General features: G+C 34.8%; 1 protein-coding gene across 2 annotated transcripts in view; it reads right to left on the bottom strand.

Annotated features, from left to right (window-relative positions):
- The window catches only part of fand (Pre-mRNA-splicing factor SYF1 fand), a 425180-nt gene that overhangs the window by 217872 nt on the left and 181568 nt on the right, over positions 1-25740 (bottom strand). For both annotated transcript variants that reach the window (XM_090399826.1, XM_090399816.1), the window contains 2 exons: positions 23503-23581; positions 6817-6936 (listed from right to left, as the gene is read on the bottom strand). In XM_090399826.1, coding sequence (XP_090255952.1) covers positions 6817-6936; positions 23503-23581 — 199 coding nt within the window. The remainder of the gene's footprint in view (positions 1-6816; positions 6937-23502; positions 23582-25740) is intronic.

Raw genomic sequence — 25740 nt, 5'->3', positions numbered from 1 at the left:
ATGTTTTTCAAAATGTTACAGCTATGGGTTAAATGTAACATTATCAACAATAATATATAGTCTATGTTTTAAGATTTAAATCTGCAATTAGAACTGAAGGAGGATGGTTTAATGGAAAATCAGATCCAAAACAAGATTACACACTATCTCCACTCTTATTCATCATCTATACAGATCTCATTATGAAAGAAAAAAACGACATTGAACCTAGATCAGAACTGGGGGGGGGGGGGATCAAACTCAGCTCTGCTTTATGCAGATGATATTGTACTTTTAAACAAATCCAATACTAATGTGAATAAAAGCTGAAACAAATTTGGTATGAAATTCAGCAATAAGAAGACCAAAACTATAAAAATAGGCAGGAACACAGAAATTTCAACTGCATTCTCGATGGACAGCCTATAAAACAATAAAAATTTGTCAGCTATTTTAGCACAATTTTTAGTAAAGATGGAAATTAAATACAGATATAGTTGAGAAAATTAGATACAATTTGATACAAAAGAGAGCTAGAATGAACAAATTTATGTGGAATAAGTAAGAAATTATCCAAAATACCAAACTAGCAATATAGAAAGCAGTGTTCAAACCAATTTTAACTTATGAATCTGAGAACTGGGCTAGAAATAAAGCAGCTGATCAAAGCCTAAAGATCAGTTACGAGAGTGCTGAGAAAAATTATTAGGGAACAAATGGCTTCAATTGCATAATCAGAGCTGGCCTGGTTGGCTGAGTGGATAGCACACCCACTCTCCAAAAAACAGGTCATGGATTCAAATCCCACCATGAGCATGGATGTTTGTAAAGGCCTGCTCTGGTTAAGCTTGTAAGAGAAACCTGATATTGTTAGCATTCAGAAATGTGTTTTTCTGAATTTCACATTTCTGAATGCTAACAATAATAATTTCATGTGGTATGGTCTTAAATATGAGAGGAAGGATTAGAAAAATAAGTGTTTGATGCCAAGATGGCAGGAAAAAGATCCAGAAGAGCTAGGATGATTGATTCAATCAGAAGTGCCCTAGAAGACAGAAAGAAATACAAGACATGACAATATTGTAGTGCTGACCAGCGACAGACTAATTTGGAGAAAAATTGTTGACTGGAAATTAGTAATAATGTAAACTTAATCGTGTACTGCACACTTCTTGAGATTATACAAATTAATTCATTTGCTGGCTGGTTAGCCAAGTGGTTAGTGTACCTATTCTCCAACCAATAGGCACTATGGGTTCAAATCTCACCATTGGCAGGGAAATTGTGATTGTCTTTTGATGGGAGATGAATTTCAATGCCTAATGTGAGACCAATGTGCTGCTTATTAGAGTCTTGAAGTGGCTTGAAAAAGTTCCATGTTTGGTCTCTTGAGAAGACTTCCAGACAGTGCAGACAATAGAAAAAATAAATAAATTCTATTTTATCTCATCTTCATTTTTCCCTCTTTTACCATGCGGTATCAAGGATTTATTAATCATTGGACCTCAAACCATTCACAGGATAAGGTGGTCAAGCCATACTACCGCCAAACTGCTAAATCCATCCTTCTACGTTTGGAAGAACACCGTAGAGATATTTCCTACAACAGCATTAGAGCTAGCGCTCTCTCTAGCCACGTACTTTTTTCCGTTAACTCAGATGAAGGCCGCCAACACATTGTGGACTGGACACAAACTTCTAATATCCATGTGTGCTATGATGAACTTGAAAGAAAGACTGTTGAATCTAGAGGCCTTAGATTCTTCCCATATAAATAACTCCCTAAGTTTCAATCATTCTGATGCACACATTGCCTCTGTTCAATACTGGCGCACTTGTGATAGCACACAGTCAACTTTTATTTGGAACTCAAGCTCGCATTACTGTTTTCAAAATGTACTACTGTTTTTTTGGACTAGTACTGTTAATGCAATTTTTAAGTCCCTGTTATTTTTTTGTATATTTCTTTGATTGCGATACCTGAAGAAGTTGATCCATTCAACAAAACTAGTAAAATCTTTTTAAATAAACCATGTCATCTCTTTATCTCTCAGTATCAGTCATTTAAAATAATTTTTTATAATATATATATATATATATATATATATATATATATATATAATTCATAAAAATAGAAAAACGAAATCCTTAGCCTACACACAGTATAAAATGTACTATGGGTTTGTAAATAATCTTTTGTGGGTGGGAGCAAAATAAAAAAATAATAAAATAAAATAAAAAAATTAGATGGCACTTATAATTGATAACAGTATTTTTAGCTAAATTTCTTGATAATCCTCAGTACTAGAAAAGGTTAAATAACAGTAAAATATAACATATATAAAAACAAATATTACAGTGATGAGGTGATAGTCACAAAATAGGAAGATTGGTGGTAAGACTTATATTATTGCAATTTCCCTTTAAAAGTTATTCATAACTTTTAAAGGGAAATTGCAATGGAGACTAATATTGCCAACAATAAATTTAATTAATATTTTCAATATTTCAACAGTCAAATTGCCATTATCACGGAACATGGTACAATATGATATGTACACGCAGGCACTAAATAGACTGAGTAGTGAGGATGCCAACCATGAGTGAGCCTAAAGTCTAAACAATACCCCTAAATCTAAAATGTACTGAATTTTTTAAAAGGGGCATAACTCACTATGTTGGCCATTTTTATTTTTCCCCATTTCATAACTAACTAGACAGGTCTATTGATTGATTTTAAAAGGGGATTTGTCATGCCTCTGGTTCAGCAAGTAATGCAAATTAAACACCGATTTGTTTTGAACAGATGTAACTCAATGACCTACGTCTATTTTAAATAAAAATAAAAATCAGGTGAACAGCTGTTGCGTTCGTCATGCTATTATTTCTATGTTCATTTTTAGGCTGATATAGTCGGTGATTTGTTTATTTTTGCTTACAGTAAAGAGATAAATTTTCATTACAAGTGATGCTGACAGTGCTTGCAGTGATAATTATTAGGACAACACATGCAAGAGAAAGCAACGGGGGAAATCATTCTTCCTACAAAGTAAACATATAAGCTGCCAAGATGAGAGGTGAAGCGTATGTTAATCATAAAGGCAACAATGTTGAGGCAAAACAACCAGAATTCTCTTGCAGGTAAGCTTCTTTTTATGACCTAACCCAGAAATAGCTTGTACATATACCAGCCACTGAATTAGAAACTTTTATTTAATACTCTATTGGACATCCTTTTGCCTGAATTACAACACATATGCAGTTTGGGATATATTCCACAAGGTGTATTATGTAGATGTAGCTGTAGTACACAGATGCATCTACAACATGCCAGCATTCACTAGACAGTCCTTTAGCTCAGATTTGTTCCCGGATCTGTTTTTCTACCATACATTCTCAATGGGGTTCATATCCAGAACTTTGTGGTGGTCAAGGAAGATGGCAGAAGTCACAGTCATGCTCACTGAACTACTGCTGATCAACTCTTACATGATGGACAGTGGCATTGTCATACACCACCTGCTGGATAAAAAAGTCAACATTGCAGGATGGACTTGATTGGCAATAATGTTCAGATATTCCTTGGAGGACACCAGACCTTCCAGCAATATCAGGGGACCTGTTTTGTACTAACAGAACATGCCCCACACCATGACACCACCTCCAGAATCTTGAGTTGTGTTTACAAGGCAAGCTGGGCTCATTGCTTGATGGGGTTTCCACCAAATCTCTGCTTACCATCGATACAAAACATGTCATCTCATGACTTGTTGGACCACAGGACTTTTTCCAGTCTTCTGGTGTCCAATCACAGTGTTCCAGACACCATTGTAGACGAACTTTCTGGTTCTTCGCAGAAATCAGTGGTTTCAATATAGGCATGCAACTGCCAATATCAATCTTCAATTCCCTGCACATAGTTCAGTGAGATATCGGTTGGGAAAAGTCTTCATCAAATGCTTCAGTCAACTGCTGCACAGTTCTGTTTGGGCATGCAAACCTTCTAAGATGATGGTGATCTCATTCCCAACAGACTGTCTTAGGGTTATTTTTCCACTGATTAAACACCTGAGATATCTCACCTTTTGAGAAACCAATCAGCTCTGCTTTTAAAATTGTGGCATCAGCCACGTGAGTACTCACAATAAGCCCTCTATTGAAGTCCAAAAGATCGTTTGTTTTTCCCACTGTGACAATTGGTAACACTGACAATTACTGACCAGTAGCATTCTTAAACAGCTGCCTAGAACATGTGGTGATGCACGTAACCAAGTATTTTGCATATACACTGAATAAGGAATGTTGTATATATATATCTGCATAAAGATTTCTAATTCAGTGGCCAGTATGTACATGCCTATCAAAACTGTTGTAAAATTGTTTGGATTATGGGTGAGAATGAGTGCGTATGCATGTGCATGTTTATTTGTAATATTAAAAAAAAAAGTCTAATCATTCTGATCTCCCCCCAGATATCACAGAAAATATTTAGAGAATTTGGGAGAAGACTGTTTGGATGTGTTTTCAAAATTCTATAACATACCTAGGAAAATTGAGCAAGATTTCTTTCCATAAGATTTGATCGATGTTGGAGAAGTTAAATAGAGGCAGCCAAACAATTAGAATAGCCCAAAATTAGTGAAAAATGTCAGTTTTTCTTATCACATCATCTTTATGCATGAAAGGCTTTCTCTAAGCTTTCAATATAAGTAAAAAAATGAGTGAGGAGAATAAGAAAGTTGAAAACAGCTGGAAAGACACTTGAAGATAAAAGAGGTATCAACAATGCTCTTTCATCCGATTAACATGATGCTATTTGAGATCATATTTGGGTCTTTCCTCTACACAAATCTCATTATTCAGGAAAAAAAAAAAAAAGATGTACTATCCGAGCCATTATCTATCTATCTGGCACAAACTGTACTGCAAAAAAGGTGCTGACATCGGCACTATCACCTTGAAGCAGCCTCAATAAGCACTGGCCCTGACAAAAGCAACAGTATCAAATGTTCCACCTGAAATTCCTCATCAACTCATCAGATCCATGTTATCAAGATATGAATCTGTCACAGGAAAAATACACACATTGTCAGCAGCCACAAAAAAGCTTGAATTCACCCATGTCCAAATTCTAAGACAAGGCACTAATGCATCTTCCAAACAATGGCACACTACACAATCTGCCAAAGTTAATCAACACAGCCCTAAATGGAATCACCTACACTTTCTACTTATCTGTCTTATCATAGTGCTTCTTCTGTCATGAGGAAGGTCACATTAGGAAACATTGTCCCTATATTTCCAATGATTCATCCAAATATATCCTAGCCCAAAATAACAAACCAGTGAAACAGAACAACATCATATATAAAAAAAAATCAAAGCATATCAAAGAATAAACAGAAATTCTCTTCCAATCAAGAATTTCAGAGCCAAGAAAATCTCAAGCTGCACAAGACAAGGTTCACGTTGCTCTTGAATGCCTGCCAAGCAATGAGATCCAAAGCTCTGATAATGAAGTTTCATAGCACGCAACACTAACGAACAGCATGCAAACAGTGACCCTCCAAATAGAGATGACCAGGATGAACAAATTATAAGCAATCCCTGGACATGACAACCAGATTAATCAACCCAAGCCTTCCACTAATTCAGAACCCGATTCAATAGAAGGAACTACTGAGAATGGTCTTTCATCACCTGCATACAGCCATGGAGGAACAGAGTTCCCAGAAAGAAAGGTAAACATAATGTGATTGAGTTTTTTTTGTTTCTCTCAATGCAAGAGAGAGATGCCTCTGTCTTACACAACAGAATAGTCCTTGACCAGGTACAGATATATCATATAGATCTAATACTTCTGCAAGAAACAAATATGAATTCCTCATCCAATTTATCTAGAAAATGGGTGGAGTGGCCTTATGGCCTATATCACTCTGCAACCAAACAAAATCATGGAGCAGGGGTTAGCTCCATGGTCAATCTCCCTACAAATGGAAAGTGATTGCAAACATACCAGGATATGCCTTGTATACATAAAAGCACCCAACCATAATATCTTGCATCTGTTCAATATCTATATATCACAGCAGGATATACTGCCATCACAAATCTTGGACTTCATTCAAAACCATCTTTTTCAGTATTGACCAAGAAAAAGCCCTTTGATGTACTGAATGTCACAGCTCATTAATAAACAAACTTCAAACATTGGTAAATGATAATAAACTCACTGATTTCCAAACATATTGCTACTCTATTAGAATCATCTCACACATTCCTTCCTACATGTCTGTGTAGTGTAATTATGGAATTCTGCATTGAAACTATTTCTGAACTCTATCACTGAACTCTATTTTGAATATTTTTTCCCCTGATTTTTAAAGACACACATCTATTTTTTAAAGGGTGTATGTTGTCAAATTTTAAAATTCGTTAAAAATTAGATATGCACTTCAGCTTGGCAATTTTTTGGCATAATATATCAGTTTAGCTCAACAATCATTCAAAACAACTAAAAATATAATGACGTTCTTCCAAAATACAATATACTCATCAGCATTTGCAGATGCATAAGCATTTTCTATGGCTTGCGGGGGGGGGGGATCCAGGCACTCACTGCCCAGAATAGAACACTTCTGCTGAGTCATAAATCTTAACTGATGAATGATAACAACAGCAGTATATTTTCTCAACAAAACTGCATATGTTAACAATTGGTCTAATATACTTTCTGAGGCTGCATTTTTAAAAATGCAGTCTTAAAAGTCAACTGAATTATATTAGGGCATACTGAAATCTAAAATAATATATATATATACACACACAAACACTTACATCACTTATTTGTCCATTTTCTTCATAGAATTTGGCAAATTCCACCCATAAAGTGTGTAATTTTCCAGTAGCCAATTTTGGATCTACAGTTTGTACAGCTTCTGTGTATGTATTAATTATCTAAAGGATAAATTTCATAGTTTTTAAATTAAAAACACTAAATTAAAAATATGTGCATAAATAGTGTTAAAATTTTTTTATATACACATTTTAATAACTATTAAGATAGATGTTAGTACAAAAAGACATTTGTAAATAAAATCATTGTTTATACTGAATATTTTGCTCTCATTGCAATGTGTATGTGTGTGTCAGAGAGAGAGAGAATGTGTGATCAAATAATCTCTTGCAGAATTTCTCTGTGTATACATATATAATCACCATCATCATTCACTAAGTCCTTTATTTGATCTATTATTCAAACTACAAAACTAAAATTTTCACCCATAATTTATAGACGTCTTCAGTATAAAAATGGAACTGAATGACATATATAACAGAATGAAATTCAACAATGCAATAGAAATGCTTAAGTAATGTGACAGTCAATTATTCCAAAATCAAAATTTAAAAATTAGAAAAGATAAGCAGAGTAAGGGAATACTTTTCCCATAATCAGATAAGCATAACCTATCAGATCCGTTCTGTTCTGTTTACGATGATTTCATTATGCTTCACATCTTTTTTATATATACACATATATATAAAGCCATTACAAAAGAAATCTGCTCTTGTATAAAACAGTTTTCTTCCAAAGGACCCTGTGTTTAGAGGAGAAAAACCTTTGCAAGGCAAGACTGCTTATGTTCAAACTAAATGTACTTCTTACATACTTATGTATTTCATAAATCATGATGAAGACAAGTGGTTTCTGAAATGATCAAAATATGACAATCACAATAGTAAGGAATCAGATACACACCTGTAAAATCTAATGAAGAATTTTATCACATTAAGTCAAAATTCTTAGCTAATTCCAATTAGTCTATCTGATACAGGACTCCTTTTTCAGCTCAAGAAGAAATCAATTGCATTTCAAACCTAAACATAAAGGAACATATGAACGCACCTCTAAAATTCCCAAGTTACTTAATATCAAAAGTAGTGTTGCATCTTGCCTGCAAAATTTTCTCTTCATTCCCTCCTTCTTGCGAATGCCAAGTGACTATCAGAAATTTTATCAAAGCTGTAATCCCAAGCTGAGAAATTTCATAATGTACATAGCAAATTTCTTCCAATTTTTCCTCAGCAGGAATTTATTCAAAACAACTAAAAAGTGATGACATCATTATAGCTGGGGAAGAGATGTAAGAACCCAATAAATTCCCATCATTCCCCTAAGCACATAATCAGAGATTTCCTTTGTATATCTCTCTCTCTACCAATGGTGGACTAATTAGACTGTGCTGGCAGATTTGACTGGATGATGGACCATTTAAACGTTACTAATAATATGTTGCAAACAGATCTCCAAGTAAGAATAGAATGGGGATATAGCACATGGTCTGTAAGGTAGAATAAACTGGATTAAGATGAGATCACAAATCATGTGCTTGCCAAACAATTATCAGATAGGTGCAATGGTTGACTGGCCAAATCCACAGCAGCAATGACTCGGCATTGGTGAGTGCAAAGCAGTTTGCATATACTGAACATCTCTAGGTTTAAGCATAACCTGCATTGTAGACTGAATGCCTTTAGGTCCTCAATGTGCAGTGATTATTATTATTATTATTATTATAATTATTCAGGAGTCAAAAGACTCATCGTGGGAGGTCCTTCCTAAGAAACACAAAGTCTATTAAGACTCATCGAGGGAAGGTCCCCCCTGAGAAATACAAAGTCTATCATACCACTCCTTAAACTCATTGACCAATTCTCGCTCACACCACTATCAGGCAATGCATTCCATGGTTCAACCACCCTCCATGCAAAGAAACCACTCCTCACCCTCTTGCAAACAGTTTCCTTTCGTAACTTCCAGGAATGGCCTCTTATCATCACTCCTTCCCGCTGTTCAACCAAGAGAAAGAACTCCCCAGTGTCAACCCTGTAACCACCTCTCAACAGTTTAAAAGTCTCAATCATATCACCTCTCCTTCTTCTATCCACCAAACTCTGAAGTTCACATTCCCTCAGCCGATCCTCATAACTAACATGGTGCAGTCCTGAAACCATCTTTGTTATCTGCCTTTGTAACCTTTCCACAGTTAATTTATCCCCATCAAATCCTGGGGACCAAATCTGAGAACAATAGTCTAAGTGTGATCTGATCAGAGATTTGTACAACGGAATGATAACCCTTTTATCTCTGCAGGTCAGTGTCCTTCTCATTATTGCAGCAATCCTCTGTTACCTTCACCACCTTTACAATATGTCCCCTAAATTTCAGGTTTCTATCAGTCATAAACCCCAGATCTCTGGTCTCCCCTACTTCGTCCAGTATAACTCCTCCCATAGAGTATGCAGCATCCCATTGATGTTTCCCAAACCTCAAGCCCTTACATTTTGCTGCATTAAACTGATATCCCCATTCATTTGCCCATCTATCTAGCTTATTCAAATCCCCTTGCAGGGCTACCACATCTACACTATTACTAATAATCCTTCCCAGCTTCACATCATGATGACCGAATAAATCAGAATACTGTCTAACTACTGCAACAATACCATTCTTGCCTTGCATGCTAAAAGGCAGTGCTTGCCAAAGTTGATTTCATACTGTTATTGTTCATCTGCTCTGGCAATGAGGCCACAAGATTATTAAAGCACATATTAAGGCAGCTATTGAAACCATGCAGATAACAAATGATCGATAGATGACCTAAATACTGGTCTGAGTGTTGGACTTAGAAGAAGAGCCACCATACTATGATCTACTGAGACTCATCCTCTCACTTAATACCTTCCTAGGAAGCAGCCAATATATGAAGTGCATCCAGAAAGTAAGGTCTATTCAGAATTTACAGCCAATAAGATATGGCTGACATGGTAGCATAGAGTAACTCATTAGCAAGCTGTTAACCATTTTACTTTCATTCTGTTATCATTTGTTTTCGTCTACGAATAATTTATTATTACTATTAGTAGACACCTCCAGGGAGTCCAAAGACTCCTAGAGGGAGAACATCTGCTCTACAACTCTGCGTCCACCACTCAATCCAACTAAATCGGACCGTAACTACACCAATGCCATCTACTGCTGACCACCACAAATAGCATTTACACAGACAATCACAAACATCCATGCCCACAGCAGGATTCGAACCTGCAGCCTTTTGGCTGGAGAGCAGATACGCTAACCACTCGGCAATCCAGTTCTGTGATAAAATAATCCTGCCAGTTGCGAGGTTCGTGGTGTGATACGGTTTTTGTTGGCAGAAAACAACAGTGCTGCAGAAATTCACCAGTGAATGTGTAAGGTTTATGGACCTAACATAATGAGTGATAGCAAGGTCAGGCAATGATGTGTTTGTTTAAAGCAGAGGGAAACAATGTTCACAATGAAGAGTGCAGTGGCAGGATAAATGTGGTGACAGACGATTTGGTAGAAACCACGAAATCATTTGCTGCCTTCTATTATTCATTCTATTATTTCTCCATAAGTGGATTTAAACTGTTCTTCAAAATAGAAGTACATATTTTGTATGTTGTATATAACAGAAAAATACTTCTGTAATTTCCACACACTGTTTTGTCAAATTTTGCCAAATAGTAAATGCCAACAGAATGGAGAAAGACTCTTTCTCCATGCTTTTGGCATTTGCTTTTTGTTCAATATGGTTAAAATAAATAAAAGTGACAAGTCTCCATTTTTTTCAAACCTATTTGAAATTGTAGATATTATACTAGCAAGCACTTCATCGTGTGAATGAGGTTTTAGTCAAAAATGTATGTAATAAAAGAGAAATTGAGGTCATCAATGAATTCCTTCACTCAGAATAATTTCCTAATGATACATAAGAATAACCCTTCTCTGTAGGACTTTATTCCAGCTAAATCAGTGGATAAGTAGTATTTTGCAACCAAGAAGAGATGCAGTGGAGAAGTCATTATTGTCAATGAACTGTAAAATTAGTGGCATACATTTTAAATCCATGTAAAGGAATAGATATTTCTGCATAATTATGTGCAAGGTGTAGCAAGAATTAAAAAATATATTACTTTTGTTTTGTCATCGTATAACATTGAGTCTCCATAGCTCAGTCGGTATAGACAAAGCCCTTTGGTCAGAAAGACCTGGGTTTGATTCCTGTCGAAGACGTGAGGAACCTTCATCTCCTCTCTTTTCAATAAAGGTGAGTTAGCCGGTCTCATACGGAGGTAGAGGGTTTTTTTTGAAGAGTGCAGTGGTGATATAAGTATAGTGACAGACGATTTGGTAGAAACCACAAATCAGTTGTTTTCTATTATTCATTCTATTATTTCTCTGTAAGTGGATTTAAAGTGTTCTTCAAAATAGAAGTACAAATCAAATTTTGTATGTTGTATACACAAATTATGTACAATATATTTTGTAATGGCAAGTTTTTCGTCCCAGAGAACAGGCAAACTGGCCCTGTGAACACACACGGATCTATAGTCATAAAATACATACTTAATCCCTCATTAGGAGGGCTCAAGCCATCCAAGAAATGCAACTTACTGGTGAGTTGTATTATATAAGAAATACAACTTACGTCCCAGAGAACAGTAAGTTGTATTTCTGGAACCCTGGTTGCACCTATAGATACAAAAAATAACTGACCAAAAAAAAAAAGTTTTGGCCATCATTAAATAAATCTTGACTTAAGCAAAATAAAAAAAAGCAAATTTGGATATTTTGAATACACTATTTTTATAATAAAATGAAGTATGCTCAGGAGCACATTTCTGATTCCTTAACTCAGGTGATAAATTCACATCCATGCTAATAGCCTTTCCAATTACATTGTAAATAGCATGTCTCTTGGTGTACTATTTACTTTTGGGAAGAAGAATCAATTCTGAAAACTGACATCTGCACCACTTGAAATCTGGCAACTAATTAGCAACTGTTAGTATAAAATGTCACAGACATTCAACAGGAGAGCTTGCTTATTCTAAGTGACAGTAGCTACAAATGGAAGCTGTTCTGCATTTAGATTTATATATTAAGTAAATCTCACATTATGGCTTATTGGACACAAGGAATGAACTAAACAAAGGTTTAATGATTCAATTATTTAATGTGTCACAGAAATGTCATCAAGGATACAATATAAGAACTGTAACATGCATGCATAAAAAAATCATACAAAGAACATGTGCAATGGAATGAAAGCCTTAAGTCTTAAGAAGGTTACCCTCTGTGGGTGCTTGTAGACAGACTTTGCTGTCGGATGGGACATGTGGGTTTGTATTTGTATTTATCCCAGTGAAGAATAAGTTTTCTTCTTTGATTCTGTGCAGGGTATTCAATGCTTTGGACACACTTAACATTACACAAGGATATAATCAAACTTTACAGTTTATCCATAATACAACAAGATGCAAAAACAAGGAATCTTGTATATCCTGGAATTGAGAGGAGAGGAAACTGTCTTTAGGAGAACAGATAAGAGTCGTAAAGTTTCATATTGAGTTTTGAAACAGGACAGAGATTGCATTCAAAATTTAAATTCTGAGCTTTTTTACTGCATTGGTGTAATTTGTATGTTGAAAACAACTGTGAAAAGGAGGAAGGAACAAGTTTTTTTGTTTTTTTTTCATTGTAGCCATCAGATAAGAAGATGGAATGAATAAATTTAAGTTTAGCTGAGAGGTAAGTCTGGTTGAAAAGGAAGCTGATGACTGTTTACAAAAGTTTTTATAATACCATACTGTTGGGATGGTGGAAACATTCACAAACGTATCTTCTTGTATGGGATAGGTTTTCTCTAAACTGAAAAAGGAAGTGTACTGTTGTGAAGATGTATGATTAAGGCATCCAGAAAAGATAATTATATTTTCTTCATTTATAGTGAGGTGGATGCTGGATGCTGAGGAATGTATTTGAGCCATGTGAACACATCATCAGTGTATCTTAGCCATACAGAAGGTTTAAGAATCTGTATCATGGTCATGTTTTTCAAATGTTCCATATAAAACTTTAACTAGGGAATGAGAGAAGAGAGGAAACCACCCTCCTACCTCTATCTTATTCACTGTTATGATGGACAAAATACTAGAATAAGTAAAAATTCATTGTACTGTCTTCATACCACTAAACCATAATTCGTAATTCCACTATACGGACATGTATACAGTAATGTAGCTAAAGGTCTATCAACTAACAATAGCAGCATTTCATTATGTAGAAATTATAAAAGTCATTAAGATGAAAATTCAGATCAATCAACAAACCTGATCATTGAGAATATCATAATAAACATAAAAGTAACTGAATATTACTTTCCACAGCATCATGTTTTTCATTTGGTTTTAATTGACTTACAGCTGACACAACTAAGGTTGTGATGACAGTATGTGTCTTAATTGTGTGTGATCTTCTAGTCAGTCTGTTTTGCAGGATGATAACTTGCATCATGAGAAGCTGTTTCTGATCACATATATAAATTGAGAGTGTTGATGATGCCATTGCGGGTGAACTGAGCTTTATTACTGAATAAGATATATCAATGCAATAGAGGATGCACTGAGCCAATTACAAAATTTCAGTTATGTTGTGAAAGCACGGGATGAAAAACAAGCAATACACACAGTGTGTTCAGGTCTCATATTGCAAAACTTTGTGTTTGCTATCATCTCACTAATATCACCTTCTAACAACTATTGGAGTAATAGAGATCAGAAGCATTACATGATAATAAGGTAATAAGTAATTCCAATGTCATGTAAAATTTCCTAACAAGACTTACTTTGGAAGTGAATAAACCTCATTAGATTCCTTAAAAAGAAGTCATAAAATTATTAAGATATTCAAAAGCATTTGCAAGAGTTTTTTTTTCTTCTCTCTCCAGATTTATAATGTAAATTTCTCTAAGAAGAATCATTAAAATATTAAGGAATTTAATTTTGTAATAATATGTCAGAGTTTATTGGGGAAAGTTGGTCAATGATTGCCAAGAACAGAGAAAGGTGAAAAGAACTGGAGGAAGCCTTCATCCAGCAGTGGACAGAAAATACTGAAAAGAAGAAGAACAATATGTAGTTGCATATAAGTGTATCTAAGTGAATGTTTAAACATGAGAAATTAGTGACAAAGAGGCGTAATCATATTATGAAAAATAACGAAGCCATAAAATTTTTACAGATATTCTGTCATTAAGTTATTTTATTTGCTTACAATTAAGAACAACGACATCACTGTGAAATAAGGTAAAACAACAATGTAGAAAAGAGGGAGAAACTAGAGAGGGATGCCTGATGTAAAACAAATGAACTCTTGAAGTAAGATTTCATTAAGAAATTTACTTGTGCTGTATTTGTTAGAATTAAGAAAATACTTTCTTTCTTAAATATTCAAATCAACAGGTATTTATTAACAGTACACGAAAATAATGAAATTTTGCCACTTGCAGATAACAGCATTACAGAATCTTTCTTCTACTTAAGGAATCTATGACAAATGTGTGATTCTAATGAACTGTAATGGGTGTCTACAGGAAAAAGATTTGTCTTCATTCAATTATCATTTAGAATTTATTCAGAATATAATGTGATGATTTTGAGATATTCTGATTTTTGTTGTGAAGATGAAACAAACTCTCCCTCATACACATTTCTTAGTAAATTTTATAAGGATAGGAGGAGGAAGATTAGTCAATAGAACATTATATTGCTTCTAAACTTCTGGATATGTTTCGAAGTATTTTTCCTTGAAGTTATCTATTTTAATATATTTTAAACTATTTAAAATAGTTTTGTTAGGATACAAGGGAAAGTATCAATTGGACAGAACATTATATTGCATTTTCATAGACATCTGTCTTTAGAAGACATTTCATATGATTCTTGGAATTTATTTAAGGCTAAATTTAAGAATAGATTATTCCTTGAGAAGATTTTACCAGTGTTATACTTAAGCATATATTTATGATTAGGCAAATGAATTCAAGATTAAAAGAGTCACGACATGAATATATTATACTACTCTCTCATATAACACTACTCTCCCTAATGCAAAGAAGAATAGTATTATATGTGACTAATGTTTATCTAACATATATGTCTGACTATAGGAGTACAGATTCTTTTATCAAAAATTTTGACAAAAATAAAGGTTTTATGTTTGCTTTAACGATGTCAAGGAGAGTTATCTAAAGATATTTGAGGAAGTGTAATATGATTGTTATATATGTTGCTAGTATGTTAATTTCTGAGTTGAATTTGAAGCCACATCTTGGATATACAATAATTTAAGGCGAGAAGAAGTGAGTGAGTGAATGAGTTTGCAAAGAAAGTTTTAAATCAGTAATTTGTTTATGATTTATTTATGCATAAATAATTCACGTTTTTCTAAAAAAGTGTCTGGAGTTCATAAACAGATTTGTTGATACTTTCTAACCAAAATTGTGTTTGTGTGTTATAAAATATGTTAGATTGTATACAATGGCAAAACTGTTACAAGTTTTAGAATGGCACAGCTAGATGACAGACAATAAGATATATATAAAAATCACAGGCAATGGTATCTTACAATAAGGTACAGTCAACAAAATCTTTTACAAAGAATCAAGAAATTTTATTCCAAATAGACTGAGCAGTTGTATTCCTGTCCATAGAGTAATTTGCTGATGACAACAAAACTATGGATCGAATATGAAACAAATAGGAGAAGGTAATTTATGTACAGGAGATAGACAGCAGACAACAGAACAAATTCTGGGGGCAGAGTGATGCAAGTATCTGAAGACAACAATCCATCCACTATGAAACGCAGCGAATAATCAGAGAGAGAGAGAGAGAGAGAACTGGATATACATGAGGATGGAAGTTCAGAGACCATAGATAGAAATTTGTTGAGTAGTATGCCTCTGTGCAGCAAAAATCTAATCAAATGCTAAGGATGTTTTATGAGCAATAGCACAAATTTCCTTAAGTCTGTCCATGGTATGTATCTAAGATGTACATATATGGACTAGAGGATCTACTGTGGAAAATGAATACCAATATCGCCAAATGGTGGTGGTGGTGGTAAGAAGCTTACTGCTTAGAATCAACAGATGTGAAGACGTTGGAATAATGGCACTTTTTTTTTGGGGGGGGGGGGTTTACTTCAATGAAGCAGGATAGATGCCAGCTGAGTAAAAAGAGATGACATTCGACAAATGCTAATTCTGAAACAGAGCTTTTAGGTATAACTGGAGGAGATGTAGGAAACTATCAGGCTGACAAGATATGATATCTGGTATAGATACTTAGACATTGATGATCACTCATCTACAGATAATAACTACTAATAAAATGTATTTAGTTAATAAATTATTACACCAACAGTTTGCCTAAGTCACCTAGGCATCTTCATGGGTACAACCACTGCACATGTGCATGCAGGCACATACTTGGTGTCGGTGCCTCCCACATTAAAAATTCTGTGCACTTCAAATCTTGCTTGTTAGATGTGATCCCCAAAACTACTGGCATTGTGGTAATTTTGACATAGTATCCTTTTTTCACTAATGTACTCCTAAAAGAAACTTCAGAACTCCTTTAGCTGCTTTTTTTTCCTTGACATACAGCCTTATTCAGTTTCACAATGAGACTTGGCTATTTTACTTGGAAAGAAAAAACCTACTGGCAGAATGAGGGCATACTCCCCCACCCCACCCCGCTACTGCTCACCATTCTTTTCATGGAATATTTTGAGAACATGGCCCTAAACTCTGCCTCTCTCAAATCCATAATACGGCTATGCTACAAGGACAAGATGTTCTCCATTTCATCCCATGGCAGGGATATGTTGGAAATGTTTTTATCACACCTCAATAGCCAGAGGATCTATATCACCACTGGAAAGAGAAACAATAACTGTCTGCCTTTCCTTGACACACTTGTCATCCAAATGCTTAACAACACCTTATTCTTCTCTATCTATAGGAAACCTACCCCCACTAGACTGTACATTACATCATCTTTCACATTACCACAATTCTCAATAATATGGTGTTATTAATTAGCTAACTGTGCTAGAACTATTTGCTCTGTCCACTGTAGTCTCTCTCCTGAAATCAATCATATCTGAGATAATTTTTTAGCCAAAGGCTTTCCCCTTTTCTCCTTCAAAAAAATATGCTTTAGTGCAGGCTGAGAACAAAGTTGGGTTTTGTATCAAGCCACCTGTGAAATAACTAATTTTTTTTTTTCTTGCAGTGAACTGCATTGCTCATGGCTTGGTTAATGAGAAGGAATTCTGAATGGAGTGGGGAATGAAGGCCTTCATTCCAGCAGGAAGCATATTCTGGAGCACGATCAGGCCAGGTGTATGGATTGGGAGAAAAATGAAAACAGAGTCTGCAATGAAAGGAAAAGTGGTAGATATGAGGACTGTCCTGCTTGGTGATGTTGAAATGCCAATGAACAGGCTGACAGTGGCTGATGGAATTGCATTCTATAGGGGAGAAAACTTGCTCAAAGTTATGTCTGAATTACTGAAAGGATTATTAACTTCCATGTTATATGTGGGAGGAGAAGCTGTTAAGAAAAGATTGAGAGTGTTGGAGAGAGGATTATCTGGTATTCTGGCTCGCAATGTGCATTAGATTATTACTTATAGCAATTATTGAAGCCAACTGGAGTTGTGGACATTCAATTCATTCAGGAATAAAATGCATAAAGACAACCAATTGAGCATTTACAGATGAAACAAAAAATGTATGCCACAGAAAAAAAAAAAAAAAGATCAGATGTTAATCCACTTTGCATTTTAAGCAGTGCAAACTACATTATATGATTTCTTCTGTTGCATGGATGGCACAGAATATCACAGAAGAGCATAAGTGTCACTCTGAGAGTGACAATGCTCTTCTGTGAACTTCAGATACAGTGGTTACTGTATCTGAAGTTCAGTCAAATAAAAGGTCTAGTATGGCTGTATGGTGAAGTACTTCAAGTTATGTGTGTGGTATTTCAAATAAAGTGACTTTTTGAATAATACAAATTTTCATCATCATCATCAAATTCCTGCCATGTACCCTCAAGGGGTATATAGGATATGATAGTACTACATGAAAAATTTACATCATTACTAACTTCCTATCTACAATTTTCCACCAAATCAGTCAGTTTTTAAATGCCATGACTCCAATATTATCAGGTCTTATATTTCTGTCTTCTAAGACATTTTTAATGTATCAATCCACCTATATCTTGGTCTTCCTCTGGGTCTTTTTCTTGCCAACCTAGCAGAGAACACTTGTTTTGCTAATCTTTCCTCTCCTATTCTGCTTAAGTGACCATACCACCTGAGATCAGCTCTGCTAATGCATTCCTGGATGCTGACAATATCAATTCTTTCCTAATATCCTCGTTTTTAATATGATATTGCCATTGATGCCATTTGTTCATGCCTCTAATCTTTCTCACGACTCTCATATCTGCGGTCTCTAGTCTTTGGTCAAGTGTTTTACTTCTGACCCAGCTCTCAGATCCATAAGTTAAAACTGGTTTGAATACTGTCTTGTATACAGCTAATTTAGTGTTCCGACTAATTTCTCTCTCTCTCTTATTCCATATGAATTTACTCAATTGACTTCCTACCATACCAGCTTTATTGATTCTGTTGTTTATTTCCATATTTAATTTACCATCTTCACTAAAAATCCTGCCCAAGTAGCTGAAATGTTTTACTTGTTCCACAGGTTCTCCGTTCACAACGCAGTTGACATTTTCAATGATTCCGCCTATTTTCATTGTCTTTTTATTGCTGACCTTCATAACATATCTATTACAACAGTTATTCAATTCAGTCAGGGAATCTTGCAGACTTGTAGTGGATTTATTTAGAAGTATAACATTGTCCGCATAAAGCAAAGAGCTTACACTTACATCTCCAATTTTGATCATGTTTAATACCACTTTCCTTCGTAATGTGATCCATATAGATAATGAATAACAGAGGGGATAATGTACATTAATACAAATTTTTGAGATATCAAATAAAGTAATTTTTTGACTTTTAAGTAAAAGACTCTTCCTCCCATCTTATTCTACATGCTATTTTGTGCCTCTAATAAGCAATATGGCAGTGTTTTCATCAAGTAATAAAGATCATCTTCCACACATAGCAGGTCTAGGTGACACTTAGAGAAGGCAAGAAGATTAATGTTAAAAATATAAGTTCAAAGCTACATTCATGTGGAGTTATTAATCTCCCAAGGAAGCAAAACAATGTATTGGGGTAAAGTAGCATTTGTTACTGTCAAAATTTCATAAAAATTAAAATTGTTTAAATTTTTCCTCAAAAACATGTTACTGTTTCATGCAAATAGATTTATAAATGCTAACAGGTGCTAGTTGCCTACAAAAGAACCTAAACATATCAATCCAGCAGACCTGTCAGACATTTGTTGATTCTCCTGCTATCATCACATATAATGTAATTATTTTGCAGGATTCTATGTTTTTAAAGGATATTTTTACAATGGACACTGATAATTAACATATTGGTGAATCAATGTGAGAATTTTGCTTAACTGTCACTTGCTTCCTTACTTCTATAAATTTTGGTTAAGAATTCTTCAACCATATGGTAGAAATTTCATAACTTTTGGTATACAGAACAGGTAGACTTTACTTCAAATATCGATCACAACACTGGCAGATAACTCAGATTTGATGCTTCTCACTTTAAGCCCAACATAAAGCAAGACTAAGTACATAGGATGATTTCAGGTAAGCAGTAAATATAAGTTATTCACCACAGCACTGTGGCGTATATTTTGATTGTAGCCATTCTTTAGGAATACTTCCCTTTTGTTGCTGTCCCTGGACATTGTGCATGCTCTGTCCTTGAGTGTTTTAATGAAACCTCACTTCTGGGTTGGATGATGTTGTGAAGTAGCATGTAAATCTTCCAATGTAGATGTTTTTTTTTTTTTTTTTTGCATGCTGCTAAGGATAGTCTGCTCTGATCAATAACTGAGACAAGAACATGTAGAAGTAGAGTTGTCCTCTTTTTTTTTTTCAACTTCCACACTGAATCAAATTTTGTGATTTAAGCTGTTTAGGATCACAGTAAGGCTATAAAGAGTTTCTTCAGAACCCAGCCATATAAGGAAGGCATCGTCACAACATTCAGTGACATACAAAAAAAAAGGGAACAGAAGGATTTACCTCAGGGAAGTGATCCTAAAAATACTACAATCCTAAAACCATCAACAATATTTTACAAATCCCATTACATATTTTGAACATGAAGATTACAAAGGTGCAATTTCTTTATCTTGCATAAAAAACATTACAAATATAATAATATAGCTGAAGTGCACAAACAGTACAATTAAAATCACCTTTGCACCAATAACAAAAAGTCTCCATGATGCTGAAGCCACTTATTTATTTATTCATATGGAGTTTCCCCCTGTCCCTATTGGGGCAAGTTGAGTCCTCTCCTGGGGGGGGTTAAGTATTTATGGCTGTAGATCCGTGTGTTCACGGAGCTGGTTTGCCTGTTGCAGGAAGGATGAAAAACCCCAGATAAACTGGGGGAAACCTTGCTGTCCATGCCCAAGACTGGCTAACTTGGCTATGGCTGAAGAAGATCCTTAAGCTCCTCACGTCGGCAATGAGAATCGAACCCAGGAATTCCTTCCCCAGGCATATGGTTGCGAAGCACATAACCACTAGGCTAACCATGCGGACACTGAAGCCACTTAAGTTGTTTAAGTGGCTGAAGAAGCCACTTAAACAACTTCAGTCACCATTTGACAGATCAAGAGTACACAAAATTTTCTGTACACACAGCATACACAGCATCTGCTTTGCCAGATCAGCAAGATTAACATGAAAAAGCATATTAAAGAAACAGAAAAATGGCAGCTACATAAATCCAGCCTAGCATTTCATACCATCAATAAAAAAACATCAGGTATTTGGGAAACTCACAAGAATACCATATACTGAACAACTACTCAACAACATTTACATGCGTAGTTGTTGAGCTCAACAACTACACATGTAAATTCAAAGAAGACACTAAAATATCATGTTGTCCAAAGTAACAAAACCCAAGGTTTTATTTTAAATCAATTTTGATCGGTATACATTAAAGACCTAAAAAGCTGTGAACTAGGCTATGACAGCTCAATGCAACAATAAGCTACTTGTTTGATGTCTCAATACAATATTCACTTTCAACTTTAAGAATATTCTATGTGTGGCAGTTTTTATTTTAGAAATTAGCATGTTAATATAAGTTTTTTTTTCAAATTTATAATTTAATCCTGATGATGAATCCTGAAATCTGATGAACCACACAGTGTAGGAAACTGGTTGATTAAACAAGTTTTTTCTCTGTCTTATTTTTTACTTCTTAATATCATTTATTTTTTCTTTCTGGACTTTTTTTTTTTTTTTAAATTTCCCTTGAATGGTATCCATAAGATTCTCATACTGGAGTAGTAAAAGTGCCTTTCATCCATCAGGCAGTATACCACAGCAGTACAACTTTTACTCCAACCCTGGAGTAAAAGTTGTATGAGGGAAAAACTTCATGTCTGTTTTATCCATGGAAAAAACTTCATGTCCGCTATAGCTGTGAATTTGTGTTAGCAAGATGAAGTAAGATGAGTTAGTTGAGTTCATATGGAGGTGGGATTTCCATCCAAAGAGATCCAACTCTACTACAAATGTGCTTTCTTTTTTGGAGATATCAAGTGTGATTATTTCTACTATATAATTCATATTTAAAATATATACTAGAAATTTAATATTTCTAGTATATACCGTATTTTTTGATAGATAATGTGCACTTAATGTATAACGTGCCCCCCCCCCAACATTTTCATTACTCCTTTTGATGTATAGATAACGTGCATGCACCAACTAGCAGTAGAGTTAGGAAGTACAGACAGAGGACAAAGGAATTCTTTAAAAGCACGTGTGTTGCTAGTAGAAGCGGTCGATTATTCTGTACATCCTATTTTAAAATATTTCATAAAGTAAATCATTATTTGTTTATGTTTTGTTATTAGATCTGAATTACCCATGGAAAACAGAAATGCTTCTCGGAGAAAATCCTACACAGCACAGTTCAAGCGTGAAGTGGTAGAAGTAGAAAAGGAAAAGGGGAATCGTGAAGCTGGTAGATTGTTCAGTGTTGGAGAAAGTAGTGTTTGTGAATGGCGAAAGGCTGAAGAGTTCCTGAAATCCTTACATATGAGGAAACGTGCTATGAGGTTTAGAAGGTGCTTGTGGCCAACCATAGGAAAAAAAAAAACTGTTTGATTGGGTTGTTAGTGAAAGAGCTAAAGGTATGAGAATATCTACTGTCTGTGTGTTGCAGGAATCAAAAAGAATTGCGTAAAACGATAATATAAAGGATTTCAATGCCCACCCATCTTGTGTTTTGGGATTTATGAAGAGAAACAATTTAAGCGTGCACTCCTCCACTAGTGTTGGACAAAATTTGCAATGCGACTGGGAAGCAAAAGCAGCTAAATTTCGTTTGTTTCTGAGAGAAAACTTGTGTGGGGCTGATGCTTGTCACTTTGGGAATATGGATGAGGTTCCTATAAGTTTTGACATGCCTAGTTCTAGGACTGTGAATCTGAAGGGAGCAAAAGAGGTTTCAGTTGCTACAAGAGAGCACGAAATGTCTAACTTTACTGTGGTTCTCTGCATAACTGCAGATAGTTCCAAACTGCCACCGATGGTGATTTTCAAAAGAAAGACTGTTCCAAAAGGTTGTGATTTCAAAGATATTATTGTTACTGCTAATGATAAAGGTTGGATAAATCCCGAGGTTAGAAATTGTGGTTGGAGAATGTGTGGCGAAAGAGAAAAATGGCATTTTTCAACCCAAAATCTTTGTTAGTGTTGGATTCGTGTAGGGCACACATGACAGCAGAAGTTAAAACAATTAAGTAAGTATTCCAAATTGGCAGTCATTCCAGGTGGTTTAACAAAAAAACTCCAACCTCTTGATCTTGCAGTAAATAAACCATTCAAAGACAATTTGCGGGCTAAGTAGAAGACTGGATAATGAATGGCATCCATGAATATAACAAAACAGGGCAGATGAAAAGAACGTCATATAAAGATATAGGTATGTGAATGGTAGAAAGTTGAGCTGCTGTAAGTGAAAACTGTGTTAGAAATGGTTTCATTAAAGCACAAGGGAAGGCAGTGGTGTCCAGTAACAATGATTATGAAGCTGAAGAAATACCAAACGAAATTTTTACGCAACTGATTCTTTCAATATTGAGTCTGATGAAGAATTTTTGGATTTGAATAGTGTAATGTTTAATAAATATTAAGTAATACTTCTATCTTAGTTTTGTTATTACATTTGATTTACCTGTCATATCTTTCAAATGTATACCTTGCATGTTCATTTTTAACAAATTTAGACTTTTTTGTATAGATAACGTGTGCATTATCTATTGAAAAATACGGCATTTCTTATTTAAAAATTTATACTACAAATTACTGAATAAATATATATAAATATCCATTATGATACAGATAAAAGCTAAACAAAATCCAATGAAAAACTACATCACTTACTTCTTGAGGCTTTCCTTCAAATAATTTTACACGTTTATGCCATTCATGTACATTGTGAGGATTCTGTCTCAACAAGACACTTGAAAAACAAAGCACATAATAATATTCACTGTTTCTTTAAAAAAATATTTAACATAGAGCAAGTAAAACATTTAAGTTTTTTTAATTTCATTAAAAAAAGAGCAAAAGAGTAATTGAAATATTTTAATAACATTTTCTTCCTAAAAATATTTCATGAAATGGTTTGGGCTTCCTTCAACTGACCTATACAAATTGGTTAGTTAAGCCCATCCTCATTCGTTGATGCCTAGTAACAAGGATTGACATATAGAAGTCCAGCAGATTCTTAATATTTGTTACAACATTTATTATTATTACATGACACCTCCGGGGAGTTCAAAGAGTCATCGAGGGAGGGCATTTACTCTACAACTGTCTGTCTTCATCACTCATTCCACCAACTACAACTAACTGCAACTACACCAAACCAAACCATCTACTACCACTACTATGTCCACAGACAATCGCAAACAGCCATTCCCACAGCAGGATTCGAACCAGCAGCCTTTTGGCTGGAGAGTAGATACACTAACCATTCAGACTAGACCAGCAAATGTGGAGTTATCTAGCTCTGACTCTTAAGCTGGTCTTTGATTACATGTAATTTATATCACATTTAATTTATAATATAGTTTTAGTTCAATGTGCAGTTTTCATTTGAGATTCATGTGTATATAAAAATAAAACTTAAAATATAAGCTTTATTTTTAAATACTATTATAGTGCAACTAATGGTGCCAGGGCATTAGAGGGCAACTGCAGCTATAATATCAGTGTTCAGGAAACTTATTATGAGAGACCATGAGGATGAATTTGCTATTGAAAGTGATATCAGAATGATAAGTCAAAATGGAGAGAAAAATTCTAGTGCTGTAACGTGCTACAAAAGTGAGCATCCAAGGTGTTCATGTCAATATTAGAGTAGTGAATGTTTGTGAAAAAACACATGGCAATGTGAGCATTGTATAGAATGAAGTGAGACAATCTCAAGCTTTCATAGTGAGACAATTAAAGATGTTAGTAATGATGATGACAGAATAGGAACAGGTAAAGTAACAAAGCTAAAACATGAAAAGTAAGGTATGCAAAAAATAATGTGAAAGAGTTACTAGAGAAGCAACAAAAACGAGTAAGAGGGAATAAAGGCTGGAAGTCGATTCCTAAATTACAATCAGTATGAACTGAGAAGATTAGAAAAAATTGCCAGTGAATCCATGTATATGTTATGCAGGTGGAATAGTGTGCAGTTAATTTATATTTGAGTGAATATGATGGAAGAAAAGACTGTATATGGCTGATGGACTGCATCAGAATACACGTAGAATAGAATGACTGTAGAAAATTTTGTTCAATGAGTGTATGAAAGTGCAAAATCACAGAAACAGACTATTAGGATGGGGAGAGGATGCAAGCGGTCATTTGCATAGGAACCCACGTTTGAGGGAGTGTGAGAACTCACTAAAACATGCAAAGGTACCTCTATGAATACAGGAAATACTGTAATGCATGTATGCTAATACCTGAAGCATCAGAAACAATGGTGATATAACTGTGACATTGGTTAGATTGACTTGGCTAAAAATTATATGCATTTGTAGTAAGATTTGGCTGACACAAGAAAATACTTGTTACATGGAATGAAAATAGAGCAAGCAGAAAAGAAGAAGAGTATTGCTAATGAATGCAGAATCTCCAGGGCACAGAAGTCACACTGTTGTAAACACACAACACTAAATTAGACTGTTGCAGGTAACCAAATCTGAGCACAATAGTCCATATACATGGTCTGATTAATGCCTTATATAGAGGCATCAACCTCCTTGCTCCTATATGTCAATGCACTCTTTATCATAGCAGCTATACGATGTACAGTCTTTGCATCATGTGCGATGTGCTCTCAAAACTTCAGTCCACCATCACTCCAAGATCCCGAATACATAAGAGAATATATATTTTTTTGTATGCATTGTTTTACTTTACCTAAATAGTGTGTTTTCTGTGCCAAACGACTGCATTATAAACAGTTGTTATATTTTCTGGAAATGAAAATTTGAAAGAGGATGTTAAGAAAGAGTGTTTTTCATAATGAAAAACACTCTTTTCAGTTGTTTCTAATCCATATAACAATAATTGCTGCCAAATAGAGTACCATAGACTGTAAAATGTCTCTATACTATA

The sequence above is a fragment of the Typopeltis vanoorti genome, chromosome 1 (genome assembly GCF_054136105.1).
Source record: "Typopeltis vanoorti isolate ZY-2024b chromosome 1, IOZ_Tvanoo_1.0, whole genome shotgun sequence".
Classification (NCBI taxonomy): domain Eukaryota; kingdom Metazoa; phylum Arthropoda; class Arachnida; order Uropygi; family Thelyphonidae; genus Typopeltis; species Typopeltis vanoorti.
Note: the sequence above shows the minus strand (reverse complement) of the source record. Positions and strands in the feature narration are given on the sequence as shown.